General features: G+C 48.4%; 1 protein-coding gene across 4 annotated transcripts in view; it reads left to right on the forward strand.

Annotated features, from left to right (window-relative positions):
• Nucleotides 1-12,091, forward strand: part of Add2 (adducin 2) — a 115,607-nt gene that overhangs the window by 77,498 nt on the left and 26,018 nt on the right. For all 4 annotated transcript variants that reach the window (XM_029558734.1, XM_029558732.1, XM_008823244.2 and 1 more), the window contains 5 exons: nucleotides 2,111-2,262; nucleotides 2,681-2,761; nucleotides 4,549-4,698; nucleotides 6,185-6,328; nucleotides 9,845-9,943. In XM_029558734.1, the coding sequence (XP_029414594.1) occupies nucleotides 2,111-2,262; nucleotides 2,681-2,761; nucleotides 4,549-4,698; nucleotides 6,185-6,328; nucleotides 9,845-9,943 (626 nt within the window). The remainder of the gene's footprint in view (nucleotides 1-2,110; nucleotides 2,263-2,680; nucleotides 2,762-4,548; nucleotides 4,699-6,184; nucleotides 6,329-9,844; nucleotides 9,944-12,091) is intronic.

Below are 12,091 nucleotides of genomic sequence, written 5' to 3' on the forward strand. Positions count from 1 at the left end.
TCAGCCATCATAACATTCACGTGGCTGCTCAGAGTGAGCATTTTTGACATTCAGATTCAGAGAGCAGAGGACCAGGAACTCCAGTCGGGCCCTCAGCTTCTTGTTTCTGTGTACAGGGTTCTGGGGCTGAGGAGCTCCTCATGCCTAAGGCTCCACAGGGTCAGGGAGGAGGTCTATGTCTGAGATGGACATGAAATGAGTGTTTGAGGGTTTCATGGCCATCCCTGGGACTCCATCATTGTTTGTAAGAGAAGGAGTCAAAGAATGCTGGCTTTGAAGACCCTCCGAACAGCATTCTGCCTGCCAGACTTTGCCCAAGGTCCTGTGCATTTCATTTTTTTCCTCTTTGCCCTTGGGGATAAAGCAAAGTGCTGGTTTCCCCAATAGAAGTCCTTGACTTTAGAATGTTATTGTTCTTGTCCATCTGCCTGGGCCTTTGGACTGCTGCTGCCTCCTACACCCCTGTTAACTACACTTAGTGGACACATGTCCCAGCAGGGTGTAGTATCTAGTGGCACAGGCACTTTGGGTGTGTGTCCCTGCTTGGAGGTATCTCGAGCATGCTCTGCTTGCTGAATGGTGGCTGGCAGTGCCCATTCCACCTTTACACTTGCAGACCATCTTGTCACATTAACTAATGGAAACCTGAGTGCAAGATGCACCATCATACAGTGTAGTGGAGGTTTGTAGAGCCAGGACAGTTCCAAAAAGCATTTTAATCTGAAGTTAGGTGGAAGCTGGGAGAGGGCCACCAGGAGGCTCTCTGCCGGGCATCATTTAAAACTGAAGTCCTTTCTCATCAATTCTTTTGTTTTCTAGACATCCATAGCCCAAGTGCTTGGGAGTCAGGTGCCTCCTTCTACTCTCTTGAAGTGTGTAACAGGTGCCATCATGGTTAAGGGGATATACCTAGAATGCTCTGGGGAGGAGACTATCAAATCTTCTAGGGCTGTTTCCAAGTATATCTGCCTTTCCCTCAAACTCCTAGAAAGAACCAACACATAACCAAGTGTCTGCCTGTCCCACAAGAGCAGAAACCCCCTGATGGGTGCTGCTCCTCTCTAGCTAACCTTGACTTCTGGTGTTTATGGCTCTCAAAAATGACTTGGGAAAAGTAGAGGAATTTTCTTCTTGGCCAACTTGGCTTTCTATGTGCCCTGTTTCCAAGCCACAGGAAAAGTTCTGTTACATGATAAACTTAAAACATGGAAACAGCAAGCCCACTTATCAGTAACTTCTTTTTTAAAAAAAACTTATTACACTCATTTATTTATTTGGGAGGCATACAACAGTACATGTGTGGAGGTCAGAGGACAACTTTTGAGAGTCAATTCTCTCCCTCCACTATGTGGGTCCCCAGGATCAAACTTGGGTCATCGGATTTGGTAGCAAGCTCCTTAACCCTCTGAGCCATCTTGCTGGTCCTAGTAATGTCTTCATTAGAACTAATGGTGATATATATCCATATTCCCCCTCAGATATTTATCCTTACCTTTATTCAGTGTCCCTCTTTAGGGTTTATGGTAACCTTGACATTCAAAGAGCACTTTGTTCATGGCTTGATTTTTTTATTTTTATTTTTGGTCTGTTTTGTTTTGTTTCTTGAGACAAGGTCTCATGTAGCCTATGCTGGCCTCAAACTCGCTATCTAGCCCAGCATGTTCTTGAACCTCTGGTCCTTCTGCCTCTACCTCATGAGTGAGTGCTGGGATTTATAGACCCCTCTTGGTTTTATCCAGTGGATCAAACCTAGAGTTTTGTGTATACCAGGTAAGCTTTCTATCAAGTAAGCTACAGCCCAAGCCCTTGACATGATTTTGTCCAAAAATAATACCATGCTTACTCAGCCGAGCAGAGGGCTTTGTAATGGTCATTCTGTGGCCTTTCTGCCTTTGGGTCAGGGCAAGGCACTCTCTGATCCTCTGGCTTGGGTGCTTTGTATGCAGTAGTAGCATCAGTCGGTGAAGTCTGGAAGGACCTTGGGTGAGCACAGGGAGGGCTGGTGGGGACTCCTGACCCCAGGGTACTGTTCTTGGGTGAGTACAGGGTGGGCTGGTGGGGGCTCCTGACCAGGAACCCAGGGATCCATTTTTTCCTCCAATCCCCACAGATTTCTCCATGATGACGCCCATCAATGACCTCCACACTGCCGACTCCCTGAACCTAGCCAAAGGAGAGCGGCTGATGCGTTGCAAGATCAGCAGTGTCTACCGGCTGCTGGACCTCTATGGCTGGGCACAGCTCAGTGACACCTATGTCACGGTGAGGAATGCAGGGCCCACAGCCCCCACAAACCTAAAGGGAGGACTCCTGACCCTTAACATATCCAAGGCACTGCTGGTGGCCTTTGTTAAAACTCACTGAACTCTTCCATAAATCCCTGTGGCTACTAGACCAGACAACCTGCCCAGTGGGTACATCTTGAATGGGGACCAGGACCAGGAACTTCTAGCTCCTGTATATAGGGCTGTTCTTAAACTCTGTGAAAGTCTTCTGGCAGTTCCATTTTTCACAGTCTAAAACTAAAGGCTAGACCCTTTTCCTCTCCTAATAGAGGGGGAGATATATGGGTTCCCTGGAGGAAGGCTTGGTACAGTGGCTCAAGGGAAGAAGGGCTTCAGTGTCCTTGGAAGCATCACTTCTCCAAGTTTGGCCCTGACAATGCGTATCTTTCCTCTAGCTGAGAGTGAGCAAGGAGCAGGACCACTTCCTCATCAGCCCCAAGGGTGTTTCCTGCAGTGAAGTCACAGCCTCCAGTCTGGTGAGTATGGTCCAGCCTCTCAGTATAGACCCTTACTCAGGTGACCAGTACCTATCTGATCCCATGGGGGCAGGCAAGCAGGGTAATCTGGTTTCCTTTGTTCATGGATCACCCTGACAGTGGTGTGGAGACCAGCAGACAGCAAGACCAAGTCTCTGAGTTCTTGCTTTCTCATTTGGACAAAGGCACCAGATGGGCTGGTGGCTATCCTGTTAGACTGTGCAGATTCTTAAATGACAGGTCATATATCCAAGGATGAAATATAGAACACATGAGCTCAAAGAGAGGCCCTGCCAGAGAGTGGAGTCTAACCAGACCACTCTGAGGAACTGGGGAGCCAGGCTGAGCACAAGCACTTGGGTTTAAGGAGCATGAGGAGGAAGAGCCACTGTCAGGGTTATTTTGTAAAATTCATGCATAGTTTTGTGGTAGGGGTCTGTTGAAAGCTGCTCCATTCATTCACCCTCTCCATACCAGGATGTCTTCTTCCTTCGATCCCTTTCTTGCCTGATGGCTTTATGGGGTCCGGTGGGGGACAATATGTAGTGCTACCTTGTGTGCTAGACTTGAGGTGTCATGAGTGCTTCAGTTTTGAGGGCAAAATTTGCAGCGTTTTTTGTTTTGTTTTTTTTTTTAGAAATTATAATCTAGCTTGTTAATGTGTGGGAAACCATTGTAGTCCACTAGTCAGGTGAGCTGTGGGCTGCAGAGGGCCTGGGGACCAGGACATGCACTCATTAAGGTGTTAGGAGGACCTTGCCTCGGGATTGGGGTTTGTCTTGGGCCTTTTGGGACTCTGAGGGGTGTGCCCTTGCAGTGTGTGCTGGGTGGGCTTCCACCCAGGAGGCTGTGGGACAGGGAAGTTTTTACCTGCCTGCCCTTGATATTCCCTCCAAGTAGAGATCTGGGAGAGAGGACAGGGGAAAGGGCAACCTGGTCACTGCTGAGCTAACTCACAGTGCTGTTTCTGGCTGTGCTTAGATGTGATGAAGGAGTGTCAGTTGTCTTGTAGCAGTCATAAAGTGACCTCTTCTGATGTTGGCATTCTGTGAAATTGTTAAGTAGGGAACACCACAGTCAGCCAACAGCTCTCCCTCCCTCTCTCCCTCTCTTCCTCTCTCCCTCCCTCCTGTCCCTGACTCTGCTCTCTCTTGCTATCTTTAATTCCCTTTCCACTATCCTTCCCCCAAACCCCTCACCCATTCTCTAGGTGTCTTTTTCTTTTTTCCACCTGCTAGCCCCTTGGAGTGAAGAGTGGGTGCAGAACTTCTTTCCACAGCCTCTTTAATGCCTCTCTTTTTGGTGCTCGGTGAAGGGTGTTCAGCACACCATTGTCTTCATGTGTAATGTTAAAATGCTTTAAACATGAGATGGCTCAGCATAGACATAACTTCCTATGGAATTCAAACTTCTCCTAGCTGCTTCTAAAGGATTATATTACTAACTCTCTTCTAGATCATTACTCAGAGTGGGCACTGTGGGCCGCAGCTTGGGTATCACTTGGAAAATTGCTGGAAGAGCAAATTCCTCTATGGTCAGAATCTCTATTTTGATAGCTCATAAAAAGATAGATAGTAAAATTGGAGAAACTTCCCCAGCATTTTCCCAGAGGCATCATCACCATCTGTCATCTCTTAAAAGTCACCCAGACACTGTCTCCCAACACCAAAGCCAGCCATTGCTCCTGGGGTCTGGAGTGGGTGGACCTGGGCAGAGGCCATACTGGTTCCACATGATGGAAGAAGATTCTTCTGCCACTCTGAGTTTCCCTCTTCCTCCCCACCCAGATCAAGGTGAACATCCTGGGAGAGGTGGTAGAGAAGGGCAGCAGTTGCTTCCCAGTGGACACGACAGGCTTCAGTCTGCACTCTGCCATCTACGCAGCCAGGCCAGACGTGCGATGTGCCATCCACCTACACACACCTGCCACAGCAGCGGTAAGTGGGGCCTCCCAGTACTGTGCTCCCTGAGGGAGTATCATCTGAGGTATAACAATATCATCATTTGAAAGTTCTGGAAAGATCTAGAACTTAGCCAAGACAGAGAATCCCCAGTATAGGACTCTTCATCCAGGCCCTCCTTTTACCTACCAAGTCTTAGTGGAAGGTAAAGATGTAGAATGTGCATTTAATAGCATCTCCCACTCTGCTTCAGGAACTCACCCAGACACTGTGCCCTCTGAATTTCTACCCAACTCAGTGCCATTGGGCTGTGGGTTACCCTGTTCCCACACAGCTCAGGAGGAGAAGCCCTGACAGAGAACAACAGGCTGGAAGGAACCAAGCCTGTCCACTTTGCCATAGCTAAGAACTGAGGATGGGATCCAGTAAAACTGGGGAGAGGGATAAAAGGAACAACCTCAGATAGCAGGTTGTCCCCAAGGCCATCTCTATGTGTACTTAGGCACTGAAATACGACTTGAAGCGACAGTAGACACTGGCCCTGGGCATTGCCTCAGCCCCTGTCGTTTTCTACTATCCCCATGACATACCTGTGTGGCAGAGTACTTGGCCCCAGCCTGTTGATTTTTCAGGAAAGTACCAGGGTCATGAGCACCCAGACTGCCCAGGATCTGGACCAAGACTTGATGGTGCATTTGTGTCCCAGCATCTCTGTGGAGCTTAGACTAACTAAGGGTAGTTAGGGAAGGCAGGCAAGGCTTGTCTACATCTCACTATGCTTCTTTCTTTCAATGAGAGTTGGGGTGGGGGCTCCAACCCAAGTTTTTGGCCCTGGATCCTTGACTCATATAGCCTCAGGGCCATACTATGGGATTTCCCGATAGTTTTCTCTATTAGTAAGTAGATAAGGACTTTTCTGTATTGAAGCCAAGGATGAGAGTCTCCCAACCCATCCCAGGGGTCCTGGGTTCTGCTTTACTTTAGCCTGGTTCAAACTTTGTGATGTAGCTCAGTTAGTGGAGCACTGGCCTATCATGCAGGAGGCCCTCAGTTTGACCACCATATAAGCAGGATGCGGTAGCACATGCCTGTAATCCCAGCACTCAGGAAGTGGAAGAGGAGTAGGAGTTCAAGTTCCTTAGCTGCATAGTGAGTTTGAGGCCAGCCTGAGGTACCTGAGACCCTGTCTTCAAAACATAAACAAACAAACAAATACCCTATCCACTCGAGCCTCTTCACAGAACAAGAGGAAAGCTGAAGCTGGGCAACAGGAACCCTCTTTGGGTGCTTTCTCTCCAGCTGCTCCTCACAGCTGTTGTAGCAGTGTGGAAATGTAATGGAAAGCCCTTAGAGCCATCAGTGGGAAAGAAGAGAGGAAAGCAGTTTGCAAAGGCCTTCCTCCTATGACCATCTGCAATCCCCAGTCCCAGAGCAGAGCTGACCTCTCCCCTTCTGAGGAGAGAGGCCCAGTCCATGCTGGAGCTGGGGCTACAGATGCTAGACACCTATTGTTCCTCTGCAGGTGTCAGCCATGAAGTGTGGCCTCCTGCCAGTCTCTCACAATGCCCTGCTGGTGGGGGACATGGCTTACTATGACTTCAATGGAGAAATGGAGCAAGAAGCAGATCGCATCAACCTGCAGAAGTGCCTTGGACCCACCTGCAAGGTTTGCTTAGTTCTGGGAACCTGCTCTGGAGTGGCACTGGGAAAACACAGGGCTGGGAAAATGGCTCAGTGGGTAAAGTGTTTGCTATGCAGAGACCTGCGTTCCATCCCCCAGCACCCATGTAAAAAGCTGGGCATGGCAGCATGTGCCTGCAATCCCAGTGCTGGGAGGGAGATAGGCAGATCCATGGGACTTGCATGTCCAGAACAACTGAGGAAGAAACCAATGCTGACCTCTGGCTGCCACATGCACACGTGCACATGAACCAGCACATGAACCTGCACACACATCTGTGCACTCCTACCCCCATCCCGTATAATGCACAGCAAACATCACAAAACTGACATGTGTTCACTAGAGAACATGTAGGGGATTTTTAAAGATTTGTTTTCATTTATATGCATGTGTCTCTGCGTGTATATACACACATATGCAGTTGACAGAGGAAGCCAGAAGAGGGCATCGGATCCCCTGGAGCTGGAGTTACGAGCAGTTGTGAGTTACCCCTTGGTGGGTGTTGGGAACTGAACTCAGGTCCTCTGCAAGAGCAGTACATGCTCTTAAACCACTGAACTATCTCTCCAGTCACCAAGTTTTATAGATGATTAAAAAAAAAAAAAGAAATCGGCTGTTTCCCTGCTCCCCAAGAGGCAGCCCAGTGGTCTAGTTGCTCTCAAATAAACTGATGCCCCCTGCCCCATGGAGTTGCCTGGTCAGTAGTCTTTGCCATGTCCTCCTCCATACATATGGTCCTGAAATCCAGGAGAGGAATGACTATGTTACTTATGACCCAGTTCCCTCTTATCAAGCCATGCTGCTGACAATGCACTCCTGCCTGTGATACAGACAGTCTTGCCTATGTCAGCTCCCACCACTCACCACATCAAGCCTGAGATTATGAGTCCATCTGCTTTCTTCAGTCCCACTCTGACAGAGTTTGGGTTAGGATAGAGTCAATGAGATGTCCCAATGGTCAGTGAACCAGATGCTCTTTGAATTCCCTCAGGTCTCCTGCCCACCTGACTCCACACTCCAATGTTCCAGCCTTTTGAGACCACCCATCTTTGCCAACATTCCTGTCCAGCAGGAAGTAGCTAAAGACCACAGTTGCCCCTTATCATCAACAAAAGGCTGGAATGTCAGGTTCCCGGCAGGCTCCTAAAATGGCAGCACCGGATTGCAATATTCTAAAAAGGGCGGGTTCAAACTTAGCCCCAGGCAAGTCCCTTTTCTTGTTTGGAGACCAACTGATCCTGAGATAAACTTCCCAGCCTACATCATAGAAAGTTACTCAACCACCTAACTGCCTATAAAAGATATCTGACTTCCCCTGCTCGGTGCTGTTTCTCTGCTGTTTCCCTGCTCCCCAAGAGTAGCCCAGCAGGCTGTTTGCTCTCAAATAAACTGTTGTCCCCCCCCCCAAATAAAATAAAAAGAAATCAAAAGGAAAACCTTTCTTACATTGCTCCAAATTTTAGTGCATACTCTAAGGGTATTCACATGCATTTACAAAACAGATTTTAAAAACATTCTCCTCTATTCCCCTTGAAACATGCATTAAACACCTTTGTACATCATTAAATATTTTCTGTCACTCAGATTACTAAATCATACCCCATTATATGAATGGCTGTGTCATTTACCTGAGTAGTCCTCTATGGCTGCCCATTAGAAGGCTGCTTCCCATCCTACCTCCCAATTTCTGCTTATTATCAACAACACCATGGTGGAAATCCTTCCAGCTAACTTTTGGCTTGAAGTGTCTTCCTTAGAAATTTCTAGGGGTACACATTTTAGAACTCCAACTTCATATTGCCCAAATGTCCCCACAGATTATCCATTCTACCCCCTTCCCCATGTCCTCAGCAGTGTTGGGAGGGGGCTGAGATGCCACATCTGATACAGGCAGCGGAACTCTGAGAGAGGGGATTCCTGTACTTCTGTTTTGGGGCTGGAGCCCTAAGCTTTCTATGTTCCTGGCATGTGAGAGGAAGGAACTCCAGCTGTTTTCAGCAAGCAAGGATTCAGCGATGCTTTGAGCCAGGAGGCTTAGCCCTCTGCAAGGACAAATTCAGTTCACTGATCTCTGTGCCTCTGCTCTGTCCCTTGGCTCCCACATGGGCTTTGTATGGTTTCAGAGTTCTTGGGGGTAAAATCAACCAAGAAAAGTTTCTTGTAGGCAGGTACACTTGACCCTTGGGCACATATTGCTCTCTGTCTAAACAGATTACTGGTCTCTTCACCCTTTTACTCACTGCCCCTGCCAAATAAGAAGTTGTATCACCAGAAGAAACCCAGGCTCTAGTCCAGATTCTGCCTCTAGTTAGCCAGGAGACTTTCAGCTTCTCCAGACGTCTGCTTCCTCATCTAAAAAGCCAATTTGAATAGAACTGTGGATATGGGAGTCAGCAGGGCCTCCTCAAGTTTGTGGGGTGACACCCTGAGACCAAAGAGGTGATGTAGCCACCTGTTTCTGCTGAACCATCTCTCAGGGCACTACTCTCTTGGGTTCTGACCCAAATCAACTAAGTCCCAAGGGCAGAAGGCTGTTTTGAGGTCTGACCCCTGTACAAGGTATCAAATAGTTTGATTCACTTAACACGTACACCAGCTTTTCAGGCTTCTGAATTCTCCAAAGCCCCCGAATCCAGGCATTTCCAAAGAAGTCACCTGAACTGTACAGGGTCACTTAAAAACATCTTCTCGATATCCTCCATTTGATGCACTAGACTCAAATCACAGGGTTCTTGATTGGAGAGGATGAACAGGGAGTAGGGGGAGGGGCTCCAGGCTTGGGTATGGAGTTGATCTTAGTAAGATGAAAAGTTTCTCTTAAGAAAGAAGCACCTTTAGGGGGCTGGAAAGATGGCTCAGCAGTTAAGAACACGGTTCTTGCAGAAGACCTGGGTTCAAATCCCAGCACCCACATGGCAGTTAACAACTGTCCGTAACTCCAATCCCAGGGGATCCGATAGCCTCTTCTGACTTCCATGGACATTGCACGACACGGGTACACTTACCTACATACAGGCAATACACTCATACACATAAAATAATGATTTTTAAGTTTTTTTAAAAGCACCTTTTAAATTTAATTAACTAATTATTTTCTTTTAATTTTATGTGTATTAATGTTTTACCTGAATGTATGTATGTGCACCCATGCATGCAATGCCCTAGGATGCCAGAAGAGGGTGTCAGATGGTTTCTTATGGTTGTTGGCTGCCTTTGGGTGCTGGGAACCTAACCTGGGTCCTCTGCAAGAGCGGTTAGTGCTCCTAACTGCTGAGCTATCTTTTAATCCTCAGAAGTACCTTTTCTAAAAGATTCATTTTGATTTTATTATGTTGAGATCAGAGGACAACCTGCGAGAATTGGTTCTCTCTTTCCATCATGTGTGGATCGAATTCAGGTTTTCAGATTTGGTGGCAAATGCCTTTACCCATTGGGCCATCTCACTGCCCCAGGAGTGACGATTCAGAGCCTTCAGTTTAACTGATCTTTCTTCCTTCACAGATTCTGGTGCTAAGAAATCATGGTGTCATTGCCCTGGGCGACACAGTGGAAGAAGCGTTCTATAAGATCTTCCACCTACAGGCTGCATGTGAGATACAGGTGAGCAAGGTACAACAGGAAGTGGGCCCAGGAGCTGTCTTTGACAGGGTCCCTGGGAACTATGGTAGCCCAACTGGCTGTCAGTCAGGGTCTGTGAGCCTGGCCTGCTCTCTCATTCTGCTTCTACCACCTGCCTTTCTCTCTTTACACTTCTGTAGTTTCTTGCCTACAGTGGATTCCATACCCTGGAAAAGTTCATCACAGCATCTGACAGGTACCACCCAGCTCTTAGGGATTTAAGGCTAGGATGGGAGCAGGGGACTGTTTCAGGACACATAAAAGTCCTTACCATACCATGTCACCTGGTGTACCAAGCTGTACCAGTGAGCAATGGGAACAGAGGGAGGCTGCTCTGCTTTCCCAGAGAGTGGCCGGGTATAGAAAGAAAAGTGGACAAGTGGGCCAGTTGGAGTGTTGTCATGACAACCTGAATAGCCAGAGTATCTGAGGGGCTGTTCAGGGAGCTAGCCCCATCACATGGTCCCCTCTCTGGGGACCAGGAGCAGCAGGAAGGCAGAGAAGTGATGGTTCTACAAGTGGCTTTGTGGTGCAGGTCAGCCAAGAGCACATGTCCTGCACTCTGCACTGTGTGAGTTGGTGCGGTGAGGAGGGGCCTTGTCCAGGCCTGGAAAGACTCATGACCTTACCAGCTAGGTTTCGGGGTCTGGGATGAGCTAGCTTTCTGAAGGGCTCTCTTGGTGTCCCCCCGTCCCCTCCTGGCTGGCCTGGCAGAGCAAGTCCTGAGGAAGGTCAGTGTCAGTAGGGGAAGTGAGACTGGCTCCGAAGCATGGCCAGTGGAGGTTCCCAAACAGCAATGGTCAGAACTGAAGGCCATGAACCCAAGACCAGGCAATGGCTTTCTGATGTGGTACCCTCCTCTTCAGCCAAGGATGCTGTCCCAAGCCTAGGCCATTGACTGACATCAAAACTGGCTGAGCCTTTGCTGTCAAGAGAAAACCCTGTCCTTCCCCACACTGGACTATAAAGGGCACAACACTGTATCCCTAGGGAAGACATCCCAGGCTGTGGCACAGGGGGAGAGAGCTGACGTGTCCTCTGTGGGCCCACAGGAAAGAGGCCTTTCCCAAGTTTGGACCCCAGAAGTGGCCCTTGACCAGTTTAGCCCTCTGATCTGCAGTCAAAGAGCAGAGCTATCAGTCCTGGTCCCCAACAGCCCCCTGGGTGCTGCCACTCTCTGCTCAGATCTGGCTTGATGTGACTTTGCTCACCTTTATCCCTCTGGCAGGACAGGCAGCCAATCCAGGAAAGTTCCAGTGACTGCTGAGCAGCTGCTGCAATGGAGAGGCTTCTAGAGGGAGAGATGGTCTAGATGACATGGGAGATAAGGCCAGAGCTGAATGTTTGGGCATAAAGAGGAGCCACAGTCAGAGGCTGTTGTTAGGACTGTACCTGAGCTAGTAAAGTACCCAGTTCTGAAGCTCTGTGTCCATCGAGGGCCCTGCTTTTTCCCTCAATGACCTCCGTGGACAGATGAACATGGCTGTGGACATGTCTGTGGTTCCAGCCCAAGTGCCTGCTCAGCTCTTTAGGGCAGTGTTCTCTCTGCCTATGAGACTGGGGTTCTAGAAAAGTGGGTCATCCCTCACCAAGGGAAGCAGCTTCATGCTCCCTTCTCCAGCAGGCAGATGGGAAGAAACACAGGCAGATCTCCATCTGCTACCTATCTCCATGGAAACTGATGGAGGAAGAGATGGGAAGAGGCAGCTTGGACAAGGCTGTAGGCTGCTCTCTCCCTCCCTCCTCTTCCATTAACAGCCAGTCCCCAGGGGAGGCAGCCTCTCAGTTTCTCAGTGTTAACTCATCAGCAACATTCATCTGATGCTCTTGGGTCTCCAGAACATTCTAAATGCTTTACCACATTACCTTAAAAGACTCTTCATGAAGTGGCTAGAGAGATGTCTTTTTTTTTTTAACTTTTACAAAAACTTTATTGAGAATTTCATACATGCATATAAGGTGTTTTGATCAAATCCATGCCCACTCTCTCCCCTCCAACATTCCCCCCTCTGAAGAGGTAACCCTAAAATCTTTTAAGGATTAGATGCAAGCTCCCAAATACTTTGGACAGTTTTTGGCTTTTAGAACAGAGCATGTTGCTAACAGGCCCAAGGACATTTTGACTTTTAG

This window comes from Nannospalax galili, unplaced genomic scaffold (assembly GCF_000622305.1).
Source record: "Nannospalax galili isolate Female #2095 unplaced genomic scaffold, S.galili_v1.0 scaffold269, whole genome shotgun sequence".
Taxonomy (NCBI): domain Eukaryota; kingdom Metazoa; phylum Chordata; class Mammalia; order Rodentia; family Spalacidae; genus Nannospalax; species Nannospalax galili.